This window comes from Alligator mississippiensis, chromosome 10 (genome assembly GCF_030867095.1).
Source record: "Alligator mississippiensis isolate rAllMis1 chromosome 10, rAllMis1, whole genome shotgun sequence".
NCBI classification, from domain to species: Eukaryota; Metazoa; Chordata; order Crocodylia; family Alligatoridae; genus Alligator; species Alligator mississippiensis.
In genome coordinates, this window is record NC_081833.1 from 45,592,136 (window position 1) to 45,611,958 (window position 19,823).

The window sequence follows — 19,823 nt, forward strand, 5'->3', positions numbered from 1 at the left end:
TTTATCTGGTGTTAAGGACAACATTCCTTTATGTTTGTGAATGGTTTCCAGCTTTCATTACAATTTCTGATTTTCTTTTCCATCTCATACATAATAGTTTTCCTTGTGGATATTTGGACCATATTCAAGTTAAATGACTGTGACAGGGTGCCGTCTGCATTTTTTGTAGGCCGGTGAGTGGACACCTGTCAAGTCTTGCAGAATTTTCCTCCCCTGAAAGGATATTATAGCAGTTTAAGAGCCAGTGAGGTTTAAGTGCCTGTCTTTTAAATGGGAATTGATGTGCAGGAACTTATGTATAGTGAGTATGAAAAACTAGCCATATTGTGTGCCTTTTCTTGCCTTTGGTCATAGAGTCTTTGCCCAGGCTCTGCATAAGTTCAGGGGCTGGAGGTAACATAAGTTCAGTGCTGCAGGGATCCAGGGACCCTTACGCTTTGTAGTACTACTGCAGAGAGGTTGCTTGCTGTGGTTCCAGCTTTAAAAGCTGGGTTAGTGGCCAAGAGTGACTTCTCTTGATCTCATCTGTTTTATAAGCTTAAAACTAGATCACATAGGCCAAGTGAATTTTGCGCGGGAAAAACAATTCTACAGTTGGTAACCAGAAAAAGCAAGTCACAATGGGGTAAGAAATCCTAATTAACTGAAAGTTGCATATGTACACTTTCCTCTCTCATCACTGCTGTTCATAGCACACCTCAGCCTCTAAACTAGAAATATGTTACAGGCTTACCAAGCAATCTGCTGCCTTTTCAGAGGAGTAGAAGCCTACCTTGTGACATATCCCAATCCCAGAGGTATACTCCTGGGGCCTTGTCACACTTTCAGGGTTACTCTTCAGTCCCTCTCTTCTGTCTGCTGCTTGACTGTTGAGAACAGAATGAGATGCACCAGAGGTCACTTCCCTGACCCATGGTGCATCATCTTTACTTGCCTCACCAAGGTCTTTGCCAGCTCTTAGCAGAGGGGGTTTTCCAGGTAGAAAAATCACACTGTTTTCTGGTCACCTGCTCACAAAAGACAGATTTCCCCTTCCTTGGAAGAGACCTGCCTGACAATAGGTGGGTTGTAAAAAATAACAAAAAGATTTATTTTAAAAACAAGAGAAAATGTAAGAAATCTGTAACCATATGTTAAGACATAGACAGGGATATAAGAATAAACAAACAAAAGGAAATATTAGAACAGTAACCTGTTCTTACCCTGCCTCTTACATCCAAGAATGCAGTTGTTACTCAGCCCACCAGCTGAGGGACTCTAGTATTTCCCTGTGGCTGGGAAAACTAAAGACAAAGACTTGCTCTCCAGGCTTAAGTATTGTTTCTTATCTGTCCACTTACATATGTTACCATTGGATTCTTGGAGAGTCCACACTATGCCTGTAACTTCCTGCCCCACCCAAAGGTGCATGTTTATCAGACTAAAAATCTTTCCTGGTTTAAGTATGACTAGGAGAATATTTTTATCCTTTCAGATATATCCCAAAGACATTGTCTCATTTAATTTCCCCACTACCTCTTTTCAGGCATTTAGTCTTTGAGCCTCTTCCAGCTGTGAAACTCAGTATGCAATTCTGGTCTTATTATAACTTATAAGAAATACATTTGATATCAAATACCACAATGCATATAAACACAAGGTTCATATAGATGAATACAGCTTACTGTCCCTTCTCCATTGAGACTACATGAGCCATATTAGGAAAACAAACTCAAGAAACAATTTGAATTATAGTGGGGTTTGTGACATACCTTAAATAAAACAAACTGTCTTAAAATTCATAGTGATATTGTTACCATATTTTGAGTTCTGGGAAAAGAAAAACAATGACTGCCTAGTGCTGTCATTCAAGATGCATGCAGCAAGTAGGTAGAAACCACTTGTCTATTTTGAATGTTCTTAATTTCCATGGGTTTGGTACACAATAGTTATACCATCTTACTGCATAAATAATGTATGTAATCTACAAACATTGGGCAGATCCATGAAAATCCTCCCATGTAAGTAAAGTACTAATGCACATCTCTTAAACTGAGTACGTGAATTTTTTTTAATACTAAGTTCAAAACTGCATAAAACAGAGGTGGTCAACTGGGAGTATAAGTACTCCGAGGGGTGCTTAGAAAGGTGGTCGGGAGTGCGGGTGGGTGGGTGGGAGGGGATGGAGTATGCCTTGGGGTGTGGCAGCATCTCCCTGGCCCGTTCCCACACTTTGCCTCTTACGAGAGGGAGGGGGAGGGGCACACCAGGCACCTCCAGCCCCACACAGCATATCATGGTGCTTCCTGCTCCCACCCCAGCTTGCTCTCCTGATTGGCTGCTGAGCCACCACCCTCAGCCAATAGCTGATGGTGAGGAGGCGCCATGGCCACCTTCTTCCCACAGAGCCACAAGGGTCTGAATGGCGGGGGAGAGAGGAAGTACATTCTATTCCCACCCCCTGGTGGCACATGTTTGGCCAGACATGAGGCCCGTCAGCAGCCCGCAGAGCTGCACATGCTACCGCCTGTGGGACAGCGGTGTAGGGTGTGGTGCATGGCCAAGAGTGGCGGTGGTGGCTGCTAGTGGTGGCCGCCATGTGTGAACCCCCCCGTTGAGCCTCTCCTCCCAGCTGCCACTACGTGCACCCCCAGGAGGGCATGGGGGGGTGCCTCTGGATCTGCACACAGGGCAAGGCAGGCTGCCTCTGTGGGCTAGAGCTGCGCTGGGCTTTTTCCGGTGTGGGGGCTGGGCCATGGGGTGGACAGCAACAGTGGTGGGAGCGGGGGCTGGGGGGGCAATGGCAAATTCTGGAGTGGCTGCAGTCCCTGCCATAGCCCCAATCCCATAGGTCCCAGCGGTGAGGAAGGGAGTGGGGTAGGGCAGGCGCTGCACAGCTGGGGCAGAGAATGAGATAGAGCTGCAAGCAGCTTGTCTGGGGTTGGGGTGTCTCCTGCCACTGCACACACACCTGGAGGGCATGGGGGAGAGTGCCCCCAAGGAGAGCTGTTGCTGTGGGCTGGGACTGGGGCAACACTGGGCTCTTCCCGGTGGGGGTGTTGGTCTGGGTTGTGCTGCGAGGGGAATTGGGGGGACTACGGTGAATTCTGGGGTGGCTGCAGCCTCTCCCACAGCCCTCTCCCAATGCGGCTGCCCACTGCCAGCCCTGAGCACATCCCAGTCCAGCCCCCAACCAAGAAGAGCCTGGCACCACCCTGGCCCCAGCCTGCAGCAGCAACCCGCCCTACCCTGCGCACGGATCTGGGGGCACATGCTCGCCATGCCATCCCTGAGGTGCATGTAGCAGTGGGAGCTTCCCCCCTCATGTAGCTCAGCCCTGCACCGCACCCTGGCTGTGCATCGCCTGCTCCAGCCCCACTCCCACTCTCACCTTGAGGGCCTATGGGAAGGGGGCTATGGGAGGGGCTGCAGTCACTCCAGAATTCACAGTAGTTTCTCTAAACCTCCCTCCCAGCACTACTGCTGCCTGCCTCAAGTGCAGCCCCAGCCCAACACCCTTGCTGGGAAGAGCCCGGCACTGTCCTGGCCCCAGCCTACAGCAGCAGCCTGCTCTGCCCTATGGGCAGATTCGGGGGCACACGACCCACCTGTCCTCCCAGGCTGCGAACTGCAGCAGGAGCCCCCTCTCCTGACATCCCCGGATGAGCCACTCATGGCTCCCTCCTTGCATCACTTCAGGGGCCTCAATCTGCTTCGCCCCTCCTCCCCCCCCCCTTTAAAAACAAGAACAAAATATAAAGCTATAAATGGGTAAATGAGCTGAAACTTTGAGACAGAAGAGGTATACTTGTTAAAAAAGGTTGAAAACCCCTGGCATAGAAGAGGAATCCCCAGAAAGTACCAAAGCTGGCTTGAGTCTAAAGAAATGAAATACCAATTAGAGTACAGTACTGCTAATAAATATAGTACAGAGAAAATGTACTGCACTGCTGCTGGTATCGGCATTAACATTCAAACATACATAATGTGATGAGAGATACAAATTTGTTCTGAAGATTTTTGCAAAATAATAATCCTGATTGCTTGCCTTTTCTCCAGGCCCCAGTTGTTGGTGCTTCTGAAGTTAGATGAAGACTTGCATGTCAAGTACCCTAGATTGTTAACATTTGCTTCTCAGCTGAAAGCTGGCAAAGGTTTGACTATCATAGGGACTGTAATCCAAGGGAATTTCCTGGAGAGTTATGGAGAAGCCCAAGCTGCTGAACAGGTGAGTGTTTTAAATACCAAAGATTGTATGCAAATGCTTTGCAAGGTTTTATAAAAGGTTTCTGGAAAATAAAGTACTTTATAGATTCATAGATGTTAGGGTTGGAAGGGACCTCAATAGATCATCAAGTCCGACCCCCTGCATAGGCAGGAAAGAGTGCTGGGTCTAGATGACCCCAGCTAGATGCTTATCTAACCTCCTCTTGAAGACCCCCAGGGTAGGGGAGAGCACCACCTCCCTTGGAAGCCCGTTCCAGACCTTGGCCACTCGAACTGTGAAGAAGTTCTTCCTAATGTCCAATCTAAATCTGCTCTCTGCTAGCTTGTGGCCATTATTTCTTGTAACCCCCGGGGGCGCCTTGGTGAATAAAACCTCACCAATTCCCTTCTGTGCCCCTGTGATGAACTTATAGGCAGCCACAAGGTCGCCTCTCAACCTTCTCTTGCGGAGGCTGAAAAGGTCCAGGTTCTCTAGTCTCTCCTCATAGGGCTTGGCCTGCAAGCCCTTAACCATACGAGTGGCCCTTCTCTGGACTCTCTCCAGGTTATCCGCATCCCTCTTGAAGTGCGGCGCCCAGAATTGCACACAGTACTCCAACTGCGGTCTGACCAGCGCCCGATAGAGGGGAAGTATCACCTCCTTGGATCTATTCGTCATGCATCTGCTGATGCGTGATAAAGTGCCATTGGCTTTTCTGATGGCTTCGTCACACGGCCGACTCATGTTCATCTTGGAGTCCACAAGGACTCCAAGATCCCTTTCCACCTCTGTGCCACCCAGCAGGTCATTCCCTAGGCTGTAGGTGTGCTGGACATTTTTCCTCCCTAGGTGCAGCACTTTGCATTTCTCCTTGTTGAATTGCATTCTGTTGTTTTCTGCCCACTTGTCCAACCTGTCCAGGTCTGCTTGCAGCTGTTCCCTGCCCTCCGGCGTGTACACTTCTTCCCACAGTTTTGTGTCATCCACAAACTTGGACAGAGTACACTTCACTCCCTCGTCCAAGTCGCTGATGAAGCCATTAAAGAGTATCAGTCCAAGGACCGAGCCCTGCGGGACCCCACTGCCCACACCCTTCCAGGTCGAAACCGACCCATCCACCACGACTGTCTGGGTGTGACCCTTTAGCCAATTTGCCACCCACCGGACTGTGTAGTCATCCAAGTCACAGTCTCTTAACTTGTTCACCAGTATGGTGTGGGATACCGTATCGAAGGCCTTCCTGAAGTCTAAGTATACGACATCCACCCCTCCTCCTGTGTCCAGGTGTTTCGTAACCTGGTCATAAAAAGAGACTAGATTAGTCAGGCACGATCTGCCTGCCACGAACCCGTGCTGGTTTCCCCTCAGCATAATTTGTCCTGCTGGGCTCTCGCAAATATGAGCCTTGATAATTTTTTCAAAGACTTTGCCAAGGATGCAGGTGACACTGACTGGCCTATAGTTGCCTGGGTCCTCCTTCCTCCCCTTCTTGAAAATAGGGACCACATTGGCCCTTTTCCAGTCCTCCGGGACTTGGCCCGTGCACCATGAGCGTTCAAATATTCCCGCCAGTGGTTCTGCAATGACGTCGGCCAGTGCCTTCAGCACCCTCGGATGGAGCTCATCCGGGCCTGCCGACTTAAAGGCATCCAGTTCTTCCAAGTGACTCTGCACCATCTCAGGGTCTACCTCTTCTTGTAGGAACAAATATATTTTAATTAGTTTAAAAATTGTGAGAGGCAAGGATTTATTTGGGTGATATCCTTTATTGGACCAACTGCATAGTTGGGATAGTTAAACCTGCTGTCAAATACAGGTTGTTCTTCAAGCCAGAGGAGAAAAGCAAGTGCAATGATAGTAAAAATAAATAAAATAGCTTGCACAACTAATTATTTCAAATAATTAAAAATCTGAAGGAATTTAGTATACTTTAAGCACCTCTCATATAATTTGTAGCATAAGGAATTGAACAAACATACTTTTAAAGGCTTTATACGAAGAGGGGGAGCTGCTGCTTATGAGGGCACATTAAGTATTATGATGAAACTTTGAATGAACTTAAGCAATATAGGTTTGACCCTGAATGAAATAGGATTAATGTTGGAACAGTTTTGCTATCCTTGTATTGATAGAAAATTGCAAAGATGCATCACAACAGTTTATTAGGGCTGCGTGAGGCAGTTCCACCCAAACCCCTGCACCGATCTCCTTGAAACTTGGCAAGCTTTGTGTCCCCAGTAAGAGCTACCATCCCTGCAGTTTTGACCCTCTGTGTTGTAACACACAGCCGTGACATGAGTTTGGCTTTCAAGAATTTGGGGTACAGTTCCCCCCAAACCCCTGCACTGATCTTCTTGAAACTTGGCAGATTTCATGCTCTCAGCAGAGGCTACCATGACTGCAAGTTTCATCCAAATCAGACAAAGAACAACAAAGTTATAGATATTTAATTGATTCCCCCTTATAACCTATGGGCAGATCTCTGAGGCAGCTCTGAAGCTTCGGAGCTGCTTCAGTCGGATCGAGGTGGAAACCTGGTCCAGAGCTCCAGATCAGATCGCAGCCATCCAAAGCAGCCGGATCCGAAGCCGGATCGGATCACTGCCGACTCGCACAGGCCTACAATTTATAGTTTTATCCTTTGATATTGATACAACTGTTACACTTGTTTGTATCCAAATTCTCTTGTACTTAACTATGCAAAATAAGGCACCAGAATTTTGTCTGTGAAAGACTTCTTATCTGTAGAGCTTTGAGTATATACAGATTCAGAAATTTCTGATGCGCATTTGCCTTTTGATTAAGAACAATTTTCTCTTTTCTGTCTTCCAGACCATTAAGAATATGATGGAAATTGAGAAGGTGAAAGGATTTTGCCAAGTAGTTGTAGCCAATAAAGTTCGAGAAGGAATTGCTCATCTCATACAGTCTTGTGGACTAGGTGGCATGAAACATAACACTGTGGTTTTGGGATGGCCATATGGCTGGAGGCAAAGTGAAGACCCAAGAGCTTGGAAAACCTTTATAGGTTAGTTTTAAAATATATCGGGTGGCTAGACATCCAAAACCAAGTTCTTCACTATTCATAGGACACGCTGTATGCCCAATGAACAGATTTCTTTTGCAGAACCACCCACGCTTTCCTGCTGTTTAGTATAAATATATTCTGTAATTAACAAAGAATTAGAAAAAATAATCCAAACTGTAAAGTGGGTTTAATAAGCACACAAATCTAGATATCAGAAATCTTTCCTGTCAGAATAGTAAATAATTCTCTTAACATGAATGGTAACTATGGGTAAATCATAGCCTTTTCCATTATCATTAGCTCTTATAGTACCACAGAAAGGTAACTCTTTGCTTTCTTTCTTTAACTGCAGATACTGTTCGTTGTACCACTGCAGCTCATTTGGCTCTCCTGGTGCCTAAAAATGTGTCTTTCTACCCCAGCAACCATGAGCGTTACAATGAAGGCAACATTGATGTGTGGTGGATTGTGCATGATGGAGGCATGTTGATGTTGCTTCCTTTTCTACTCAAGCAGCATAAAGTAAGGATTCGGGAGGTAGATGACTAGTTTGTCTGCCACATAATCTGTGTGGAATAGTAGGCCAGCAGAAATTAGATAAGATTCCTATATAGACTAGGCTTGTTGGTTTGGTATCAATACTCTTCATACTGTTCTTCCAGGATATTTCCCTTATAATAAAAAACTCCATACTAGAATTGTGGGATGGTGGGACAGGTGAAGCATCCTACAGGAGCACAGGGGGGATCCCCAGCATACTCGGCAGCGGACCCAGAAGTGGACCAGAAGCACTTCCAGTCCACTTCCATGTCTGCCGTGGGGGACACCCCAGGCTCAGCGACTGGTGCCTCCTGGGTCTGGGGTGGCACCCGGGGTCCCCCCACAACCAATCACTGAGCCAGAGGGTCATGGGGTGGGGTGTCCGCCGCTGAGCATGTGGCCCCCTGCCACGCTCCTGTGGGACACTCCATCCTCTCCACCATCTCAGCATTCATGAGCCGTGCCTGGTACCTCGAGGTATGTAGAAAAAACATTTAAAGCTGTGACTATGGCCAAATCGCTGATTCTCTGAATTAGCATTGATTCTTCAGATTAGGATTTTGCTGAATCGAATCAGGACAGTGATCCAAATCAATGAAACGAATCACCGTCCCCTGAATCAGGTCAAATCTGAATCGAATATGGCCCACATCACACACTACTTATATCTGTATCTGTATCATGTTGGTAACTATGCAAGCTTACTAAGACAAATGTGCCACTAAGGACTCTGCATACTTCTTTACCAAATGCTGTTTTCACAAGGGCTGCAGGATCCAAGCGGTGTCATAGTTTTAGAATCTTGATATTTTTGTATTTCAGTATAATTAGATTATGTACATAGAGGAAGAATAGTGGCAGATTGGTTGTTAGGAAGATGTACTGCTTATTCAAAGACTTAATTTTTATTTATTTTGTACCATACATTAGTAAAGATGATATTCAATAAGATGAAGGGGTACAATAATATTGGTGTTAGACCTGACTGGATAATACCAAAATTATCTGTGAAAGTTTTTCATCACCTTTATTTTTTTTAATGTTGGCCTCCTCCTCCTCCTCTCAACTCCACTTTCCAATGAAGGCACCTCTTCTGTAGAGACTGGTGTTGTCATTGCCAATTTGCTGTTCTACTTTGGTCTCCATTGAACAGAGGCTGCCACAAAATGACTGCTTTATAGATAGCTACTGTTTAATCCTAGGACTCCTGAAAGTGAATGGAAGATTCACTAACTCTGTGTACAACCTGATACCTATGTTGCCAGGACTGACCCCCCCCCCAAAAGTAATTTTGTCCTAATACTGAGATAAATGTCTTGTTTTAAAGTACAATGCCCTTTAGTTTTCTGAATGAAATGAGGATATCTGGGGTGAATTTTTTTTTAAATTCTTTTCAGTCAAGCCCCACATCTTGTTAAGAAAATATAAGTGATAACACAGCCTTAAGCCCACTGTCACTTCTGCACTGAACAGTGGAGTCCTGGTCTTGTCATCCAGTGTAATGGGTAAGATTGGTTGTCATCACAAAGATGTAAAACCTTTCTCCCACCCACAAACTCAGGCACATGCTCTATAATGTTCATTAAGCTTATTGTCTTTTTCAAGTTTAATAGTAAAAAAAGAACAGATGACCCCACAAGAATGAAATGTGCCAAGATTTTGTGCAAATCTCTTGAATGGGGACACCAAGGTAAAATACTAATATTTTATCAATCCCCACAAATTAATGGGTTTTCCCAGAAGAGATCATAGCTACAAAAAATATGTGGGTTCACTAATAAGAACCTTTAATCTCTCGGCACCACTGGGTAGCTTCCTTTTATTACTATCATTAAGCCAAAAGTTTGAAGCTGGTTAAAATTTTAGGCCTTGGCAACATAAACACCATGTCAACCATGATATTGCCACAATCATAGCTTTAATGTAGTTTGTCATGTAGCATTTCTCAGCTGTGGGTCATGGGTTTGCATGATTTTACTTCTGCTATGGGAAAGACAGGGTGTGTCTGTGTGTGCACAAAAGAAAAGGAAAGAAAAACAAAACAAAAATGCAGAATGCACTATGCTGGAAAATGAGTATGCTGTATCTACTGCTGTTCTCCTTGGTAGGGAGAAAAATGGTTTGTTCCAGATGATTAATAAATCTACATTTTTCTTTCATACAGGTTTGGCGAAAATGTAAAATGAGAATTTTCACTGTAGCCCAGATGGATGACAACAGCATTCAAATGAAGAAAGACCTTGCTACCTTCCTTTATCATCTTCGAATAGAGGCGGAGGTGGAGGTGGTAGAAATGGTAAGGCCCTGATACTATTTCTTCTTAACAGTTTGAATGCTAGTATGTTGTGTGATTACACAAGGAAATGTTTGTCTGTCTTTTGCAGCATAACAGTGACATCTCAGCATATACCTATGAGCGAACGTTAATGATGGAACAGAGATCTCAAATGCTGAGGCAAATGAGACTGACCAAAACAGAGAGGGAAAGGGAGGTATGTCATTCATTGTGTGCCACTGTAGAAAGAGCTAAGGTGGATGAATCAAAATATTTTCCCTGACAGCATTTCATTTAAACACATTAACTTGACACTCACTTGTGTCCCCACAATATAAAGTACTATATATGCTTAGTTTTGTGTGGCTTTTTCCATAGTGCTGTCTCAAAACTGGATACATTTTCATAAACTAACATATTGGCAGCTCCTAATTCAACCATGCTATAGAGATGCTTAATCTTAGGACAGAATGTGTGTAAGCATCAGTAAGCTGGAAAAGCCTTTTGACCTCTTCCCTCATCTTCAATTAACTGATTATCAAGGAGCTTGTCCCTTGTCTTGTGGGATATCATAAGCTTGTTTCACTCTATGGTATATCTTATTTTATCCCATTTTAGAGCCCATTTGTCTTCTGACCTACCTTTTTATTGCAGTAAAAGAGAACTAGAAAAGTAGTTAGTTTGTGAATGCAGGATTCAACTTTCACTTTTCAGGCCCAGCTGGTAAAGGACAGACACTCAATAATCCGACTAGAAAGCCTGTACTCAGATGAAGAAGATGACGGCGACTCAGTACCTGAGAAGATTCAGATGACTTGGACAAAAGAGAAATGTGACTTTGAAAAACGGAGCCAAAATAGCGCAGTAGAAAACTTTAGAGAACTGATCAGCATTAAACCGTGAGGCTTGCTCTTCTTTGTGCTCTTCTTTGTATTTGTCTACCTTAAGATAAAAACTGATTGTACTTCTGCCCCTTCTATTCCATTCCTAATTAGAAACAAAGCAATTTGAATATTAAAAATCACTGCAATGCTGTACAGGTCTCTATTACCTCAACTATGTCTTGGTGATGGAAAATTAGCAGAGGTAGTCACCATTGATCATCCAGTGTACCTGTAAAACATAAGTAAGCAACAAAAACTCCCTAGAAATGGCACTTGAGTTGTAGTCTTGTGTAAGAATGTAGAAATTTTTATTTGTAACCAATTTATATATCTATCTCAGTGTCCGTTTAGAACCAGCTGGGTAGTAATTAGGATATTATCAATCTGATGTTCTGCTAAGTATTATTGAGAATCATTGTGTCTAATCTAGGTAGAATACACTAGAGGTGGTTTGCTATGTAACATGGAATTTCTGTTGATTTGCTGTTGAGTTTAATTGCATATACTCTTGTCTCTTTCATGCTTTCAGAGAGTGGGAAAACCTGTAAGTTTGTATTTAATTGTCCACGGAAAAATATTTTTGAACAAGAGCGAGAATTTTTAACTTTCCCTGAACCTCATGCAACTATATTAATTTGGCCTGGTCTTGCCTGTTTGATGTTGAGAAGAGCTGTGCCATTTCCATTTAAAAGGACTGAACTTTGGTCCTTAAATTTTAGGGAAAAATACCTTAGAAACATTGTCAAGAAAATTCTTCAGGAGTTATATTAAGGAGAACTAACTCAGAAAGAACAACAACTTCAGCATCAGTTGTTTTCAAGAACAGCATTCTTCATTTCAAGAGGCAAAAAAATTTTGTAGGGGTATCTTTTATTGGATTAACTATGTGGTTGGAATAGATTTAGAGCATCTTTCAAATGCAGGGCATCCTTCTTCATGTCTGGAAAGGGATGCCCTGAATTTCAAAACTTGTCTAAATCTATCCCAACTCTGCAGTTTGTCCAATAAAAGATATCATCCACAAAAATTCTTTCCTCTCTCCTATTTCCTGGACTCTCCCAGCTACACCATCACTCCCAACAATAAAGTCTCCTGATTTTGACCTTCCACAAAAAGCATGGAAAGTTCTAAATTGCATCTGAACTGGGCATGGCCACTGTGGTCACTTGATGCACAAATGGTGTATTAGGAGTTCTTCAAAATAAGACTGTGGCAATCCTGATCAAACTATGGACCACATAACACTGCCCTCTATACAAATTTGGTGGTGACGTTGTAGAGAGACATTCCCTTTCCTCAAGAATATTAGACTGGTTCACTAACCTTAAAATTAAGTTATAATTGTTGCTCCAAGTCAGCCATATGAAAGAGAGAGAGAGAACATCACTCCAATATTCCCGTCTTCATTTTAAGGATGTTTTAGGTTGGAGCGCCATAGCAGAAGGTTGGAAAACCAAGATTGTGGCAGTGGGAGAAAGCACAAATTTAGGATGGTTCCAACTTTGAATCTAGCTCAAATATGGTATTCCAAGGACACTGCTGATTTGCTTTTGTATGCAATTGGCATGTGTGTGGCAGTGCACCTTTCATGCCTGTCACTTGAAGGGCAGGAGCAGGCAGCCACTAGGTACCTGATGAGAGTGGCCATTTTCAAACATAGGCCAGAGAGGCAGCAGTCTCTGTTGAGCAGCCAGGAGGCAACATTGGGCTGAGCTGCTCCTGGAACACCTTGGAGGTAAGGGTGAAGCTGTGGGGACAGAGGAGGCTTCATTGGTCCTGAATATGACCTGAAACTGTACCCTGCCAGGATAGGGAGGCCTGGTGGGACTGCCCATTTCGTGGCAGTCCCACTTAAATACCAGGACCGTGAACCTCCCTGGTGTAAGGCAGGTTGGGGTGCCTAAACCCCAGGCCCCAACTTCAGGTGGGTTACTAAGAGGGAGGAGTGGGGCCAGGCATGGCTACGGCGACCTGAGCCCATAGGGGTGCAAGACCTTGGAGGCCCCAGGGAGGGGATAGTTGTGTGGCCCCAGAGAGAAGGCAGTTGTGGAGCCCTAGAGAAGAGGGCAGTTGAGAGACCCTGAGAGAGCAGGGGTGTCAGTGGGCCCACTCAGAGTAAGGTGTGTCTTCATGACCTGAAGGACTGGGTGTAATTCGGGGTTGAGTAGGGCTAAAGGGACGGTCTGAAGGGCAGCCTCAGGGGGTGTGTTGAGTAGGGCTGAAGGACGGCCAGAAGGACAGCACATGGGCCAACCCTCATAAGATCATGGTATTGTGTATAAGAAGCCTGGTGAGGGGCTAGGGCAAAGTTGGCCCTCCATTTGGTGAATTAGCTGGCACTACCCAGGTGAGGGTTGTAGGAGAGGCCCAAGAGACTGCATGTCACCAGCCAACATGTGATTCGGATAAGCCTGATGGCCAGAAGGGTCGCTCTAGGAGAGAGCAGTGCAGAGTGGAGGGGGCACAGTATGGTGCAGTGAGCAAAAGAACCTGTGAGAGGGAGTATAAGAACATCTTGGATGCCATCTGCAAGGCACGGGCCACGGTGTAGGGAAGGTACGGAGCTGTTGATAGCGCCTTCTGGCATCGGGGCATGTAATGGGCAGCCTCCTGCATTTACCACCAGTTTATTGTAATTGCAAAGTTGTGGCAGGCGAGACTGTGCGGACTGCCCTACGTAGACAGGGAGGCAGGTCAGCTTGAGTTTAGACCCCAAGCGTGCCCCTGTCACAATGTGTTTACTTTTTAATGTTTATAATAACTGCTGAGCAGCTTAAAATGAGTTTTTTTCATATTTTGCTTTGTACACATTCTCCTCCCTATCCCCAGTGAAACCCAGCAAAACCAGTGTTCCCAGACAGCACAAATTGGGATTGTAGCAAATACCTGGGCTGGAGGAACTGTTCCTGCATGCCTGGCATGTTGCTAAGGATACTAGGGCTATGGCAGCAACAGCTTCTGGGACACTGGAACTGGGGGAGTAGGGAATACTTCTCTATTTAATTTTCAGTATCAAAGTGGTTGGTATCCAACTGAGTGCTGGGAAAAGCTTTTCCTAAAAGTGTGACTGATGAAATGAACAAGAAGTTTTCAAATATGGGTGTTCAGCTTTTTAATAGAGTATGATGTGGGATTTCTTTATTATTTCAGTTAGAACAAACTTTTATTGGCTAACACAGATATAGCATTGTTTCTAGAGCTTTATTAGATGCCTGCACAACAGATATTGGAATCTGCTCCACTCAGTAGGTAGGTGTCTGCTTAAAGATCACCTTGGAAAATACAGATTATCCGGTTTCCCATGACATTCCTTATAAAAGGGATGTTCTTGGTTTTATTATCTTCTAGTTTATCCCATTCTTAAATAATGTGCTGCAGCATTTTGAATAATTTCCTGAATATTTTTGGAAGTTTACCATATTTCCTCACATACAACCCCCCCAGAAATATGATATGTACCTTATTTTAAAAAGGCAAAATGAAGGGGAAAAACATTTTTCCAGGGTTATGGCTGCATAGAACATGAACAGATTCCATTTTTTAGCTGATTCACCCTGCTTTTCAGCTCCCTGGCCTCCCCTAGCTGCTGCTGAAGACTGATTTCCTTTGGTGAATCTGTGACTTTGAAAGAGCTAAAGAGTCTCTAAGACTGTGAAATAGGAGGAGAGAGCCCAGAAGCCTGAGAGAGACAGCAGAATTGCCCTAAGAAAGGTTAGCTTGAGTAGTAGAACTTCAAGATCCTTAAAAAGAAGAGACAATCATTAATAGTTCTGGAGTAAAGAACAATGAGCCATTAAATCAACTGACTTGAATGATAATGCCACAACTACTGCACTGTGGAGCAGGAATTAAAGCCGGATGCTTCTCTCTGGGGCAGAAAACCAGCTTCTCTAATTTAATACATGTACCCCAGTTTTGGAGGGCTGAATTTGGGGGAACAATGCATGTTGTATGCAAGAAAATACGGTATTTCCCAAAGACAGCCCATAGACATAATCTGAGTGATCAAATCCTTTGGGTAGAAACATAAATCCTTTAAATAACATCCCTTACTCATGTCTTTACTGCTTTCTTGTAATCTTTGACTGCTTTAATTCATTAATTTGTCAGACTTTTTGATATTTCAGTTCTAATATAAGGGCACAGTGGAAATTACTTAAATAATCTCTGTTGTTTTTAAGAATGGAAAATCACTCTGGACTGTAGACCTAATTCAGTTTCAGTCTGGTCCAAGGCCCCTTGGAAGTTGATACAAATTTTTACGTTGACTTCAATGAACAGATTAGTTTTGTGTTTTTATTGGTGTATCAGTTTTAAGGCTAAAGCGATCTATAAGTACCTGCCTAAGAGAAACCAAAGATAGTGGAGGAAATGTAGACTAAAAGATGATTGGGACATGTGCCAATGTTCTTGGAACATTGATTTCAAAAGGCTTAAGCATTAGCATAAGTCCATTTCATTGACTTATAAAGTACTCTAAACCCTATATACCTTTTAAAATAAATCGGAGAAAAGAATGCATGTTTGTTAGCTGTGGTGTTGTAAGAGTGATGTTGTAGCAATGGTGGTCCAGAAATTATGCGAGAGGTAAGGATTTCTTAGGGTAATATCTTTTATTGGAGCAACTACACATAGTTGAGATAAAGTTAGACAAGCTTTTGAATGGAAGACACTTTTCATCGGGTTTAACCAGTTCAAACCAAGCACAGCATAGCTGCCATTCTATTAACATTGCAGAGCATTTTAATGGGGATATTCTTTTCCAGTTCAGTTTAAAGAATTTTTTCCTAACAACAAATATGAATGCGATTCTTCAACAGGAATCAGTCTAATGTCAGAAGAATGCACACAGCAGTGAAGCTGAATGAAGTCATTGTAAATAGATCCCATGATGCTAGACTTGTTCTTCTCAACATGCCTGGCCCTCCAAAGAACACTGATGGTGATGAAAACTGTATCCTTGCAAGGAAAGCTAAGATCACATACAAAATATATGCTTGTCTATCTCACCTTGATTCTTATGTTTCTGCTTGTAATAAGCTTGCTGCTCTAATGCCATGAGAGTACTAAATTATAAATACTTAAAGGAAATGTTACCACTGTCTTGCTATCATACCCTGGACGCCTTGCTCCCTGTATCTGGTCAGATAATCTGACAATCTCATCTACACTTCTCTAGATTAATATTTTCCATGGCCTCTATAAGCTTAGGATCTGGCAACAATGAGGAAATTAAACAGATGGGAGTCTTGCCAGCTACAGAAGAAGGCTAGACAATTTGACATTACCTAACTTAGGAATGATACTTCCAAGGAAGCAGTAGCTGCTTTTTTCTTTTTGTATTTCGAAGCATTTGAGTGAATAAAAATAATTTATTTACAAAAAACAACAAGGAAATTAGAGTCTGAAGATTCCCCTTGCATCATAATTAAAACAAACCAGAGGGTCCACTTCTGATATGGTACCTTCCGATTGTCAGTTTGCCTCATATTGGTAATGCCATAATGAATAAAATCGAGTTGATTTGTAGGGCCAGAAGCAACTTTTGGAGTGCATCACATTGTGCAAGGAAGCGAAAAACATTTCTTGAAGTCATTAAGAACACCCTCAGCATGGGTGGCTTGGTATTACGTGCTGTTTGGTTTAGATTTTGTATTAGTCAACTGTGCTAATTTCTCCCCTTTGTGTGACTCAAAAGCTTATGGAACAGAAGTGACACAGGAGAAATCTGTAGTACGTGTTGTCTGTGAGCTAAGATATTCCTTTGCTTTCCCCATCTCCTGCTACGGTTTGGATTAAAATTTTGTGTTGCACCAGTTCAACTCCTGCTCCATCATAAATCCACTGTATATTAAAAAATGAGGAGTGTTGGAAAGCAAGCTAGAACATAGTTCAAGCATGATTCCCAATGAACCATGTTCTAATGTAGTTTGTCCAGCTGCTGTTCTACAGCAGTGTTTGAGCCTAAGGAAATGCAAACTCATGTCTGTTCTTACTGGTTGTATATAAGTTTAGCTATAAAAAAAGCAAGTGTTTGATATGTTTATACACAAGTGTGACTGAAGCATTCTGGTACTTACTATCTTGATTCTATATTGGCCCTTGTTGACTAAATTGAACAAATCTTCATTGTCTACCAGTAAACTTAATTTATTTAAGCTAAGAACCAATTTATCCTTTCATAGTGTGGTTGGTTTTGAAGCACAATCTGTCATAAACAGAAAACACTAATTTGATACACAAGTTCTTTAAAAGTTTGATGTGATCCAGTTTTGAAAAAACTGCTTTTTTCTGCCAAAGCTACACTTGGCTTGTGCACACATTCATATTTAATAAGAATGGAGGGTGCTACAAGATTTTTAGTTAAATTCAGTATTGAAGCTGTAAGTATACACCTTTCCATAAGGGATGCTGATCATTCTCTATTTGCATGCAAGTTTTACAAATTTTTGTCTCCTTGACTTTACTGATGCAGATATGGAGTTCCTGGAAGTCTTGACTGAAGGTTTGGAGAGAGTATTACTTGTTAGAGGTGGTGGTCGTGAGGTCATCACGATTTATTCTTGATTCAATGCAGCCTTTATGCCAGCCCACATAGACGTTCTTCTTGAAAATGGACATTCCAGTTTTGAATGGAGGACAGCATAAATTCTCTTCCTAACTCTCCCTTCAACCTGTAGCTCTTAGTACTGCTTCCACCAATTTCATTTCCAGTGACTCTTCATTTGCAACTTACATATCTTTTGGATTGCAGTGTTGTTACACTATCCAACAGGCAACTCAAGTTAATCGTGAATCTATGACATTACTCAGTTTCTGCTTTGATACTTTGCCATTTGTTTTTGGAGTTTTAACACTAAACCTATTTTTAGACAACATTTGCTAACATGCAGTATTTTAGTAACTGTAAAGTTAGGAATTGACAGTCAGTTACTGTAAAAAGATTTCAAAGCTTTTTATATTGGGTTTGGGGATAGAATTACATTATAGAGCAGGTGGTTTCTGCTGATGTTCAGCTAAAATACGTTTTTCTAAACAGAAAAAAAAAACTAGATTGTAAGAACTGCCTGAATGAGCTACAGTTTTCTGGGTTTATTTCCAGAACTAAGTTTCAGTATTGGATCAGAATTTATACTTGTAATACATTTATTGATATAGATTTAAATAAATTATGTTGCCATAGTTGATAATTATGTATGTAGCTTGCTACAAAACATTGTGTTCCTTCTGAGACTAAAGGTTCTGGGAGGCAGATCCCTATTTATTTTTTATATTTATTGGTCCTAAACATTGGAAACATAGGTGCAAACAGTCTGGGAGTTTCGTAGAGAGGTTTGTTTAGTTTCATACAGTCCTTGCAGTTTTTCTGTGTTAAAATTCTTGCAAACTATCATTGTATGACTTGCAGTGCATAAAACTTGTTGAAATTCAGCACATGGAAACAGAAGTGTTGCACTGCACATGCTGTGGTGGCATTGCACTTGCACAAACACAGGGGACCTGCTGCTTCATTGTAAGGTTTTGTGTCTTAAAAAACAAGAAAAGAAAAGAAAAAGCCAAACCTCCTATTAACCGATAAGTCTCTGGAGATTTTATCAAACCCAATCACATTGTACTTTTCTGTACAGAATGTCCATATTTTTTTTCAATAAAATGTTGCATACACTTAAAACTATGTTCAGTTGTGTTTATGTACTGAATTAACTAACTTATACTCATACCTGCCCTCTGCTGCGTGGGATTGGAATTGCTAAATGACAGTTGTGTAGTCCATAGACAAGTGCAAAAGTTGTCACCCCAGCTACAGTATGATTGCTGCCCAGGAACAAGTTTCAGAAGAAGCTTTAATTGTCCATAACTGAGAACTGTGTGCCAACGCGTATGGGAGGGATGTGGGTGTCTGCCTTCTCACCTTACACTATTAGTAGCTGGTCTATTGTGAAGAATTATACTTCACCTATGTGGAAGAAACAAGCTTCACTTTGTTGTTTGGTTTTGAAGTTGTCAGAGACTTTTTATTGTACAAGCAGCTGCAGGGGAGAACACCGAACAGACAGAGCTTTCTCTTATCAGTTCCACATGCCCCTCCCAACAGACAGTTAAAGCAAGCTTTTATATGTTTCAATTCAGGTCACATAATGCAAGATATTACAAACAGAAAACTGGTTTGAACCAGAAAGCTGCAAGAGAGCATAAACTGTGGTTTGACCTACTGACTTCATAGGCCTACTCAGCTCAACAAGGGAAAAGGGCAGGAGAAAGAGCAGATGGCAAAACAGGTAGGAAAAGGCAAGTACTAGCTGCAAGAAGTCAGCAGAAATTAAGGCCTGTAGTTTTCTTCTTCCACATTCCCCCCTTTTGTACTTACAGGACAACTGATGAGATTTTATAACCATGTGTTGGGCAACAGACTGCAAGCGAGCTAATGGGAGAACAGTCTGACTTATGCATTCGTCGAGGCACAGTGAAACTTGTTTTTAGGTAGAATATCTTCCAGTGCTCCTTTCGGAACAACTGTGAGACTAATCTCAATTGACTTAGCATCACGTTAGACATATCTGTTGCATCTTTTGCGGAATGCACTAAGGTTACAATTGCGTAGCAACAAAAGGAGTACTTGTAGAAAGAGAATAAACTCGAGGACCATGATTGTGATATAAAATAATTTGGTCTCAAGCCCGCCAAACCAGTCCTAAAGACTCTATTGATCAGTTTGGTGTAGTTTAGCAGCTTTTTTTTTCAATAATTTTGGCCTGGTTTTTAATAGCACTAGAAGCATCTGGTATATAAACGCAGCTTTCTCTTTTTATCAAAGCACGCACACTTCCTTTGTTAGCTAATATATAATCTAAGGCGCGAGTCTGTTTTCTAGAGTCATTTGTCTCATTTCTTTTATCTCTTTACTTATTT

At 42.6% G+C, this 19,823-nt stretch overlaps 1 protein-coding gene across 1 annotated transcript in view; it reads left to right on the forward strand.

Annotated features, from left to right (window-relative positions):
* SLC12A4 (solute carrier family 12 member 4) overlaps positions 1-18,585 on the forward strand; it is a 103,555-nt gene extending 84,970 nt beyond the window's left edge. Inside the window, exons 17-24 of the mRNA XM_006269310.4 lie at positions 4,039-4,207; positions 7,019-7,214; positions 7,567-7,736; positions 9,919-10,050; positions 10,139-10,246; positions 10,744-10,928; positions 15,734-15,867; positions 17,389-18,585. Of these exons, the coding sequence (XP_006269372.1) occupies positions 4,039-4,207; positions 7,019-7,214; positions 7,567-7,736; positions 9,919-10,050; positions 10,139-10,246; positions 10,744-10,928; positions 15,734-15,867; positions 17,389-17,480 (1,186 nt within the window). The 3' untranslated portion in view covers positions 17,481-18,585. The remainder of the gene's footprint in view (positions 1-4,038; positions 4,208-7,018; positions 7,215-7,566; positions 7,737-9,918; positions 10,051-10,138; positions 10,247-10,743; positions 10,929-15,733; positions 15,868-17,388) is intronic.
* The last annotated feature ends 1,238 nt before the right edge of the window (positions 18,586-19,823 follow it).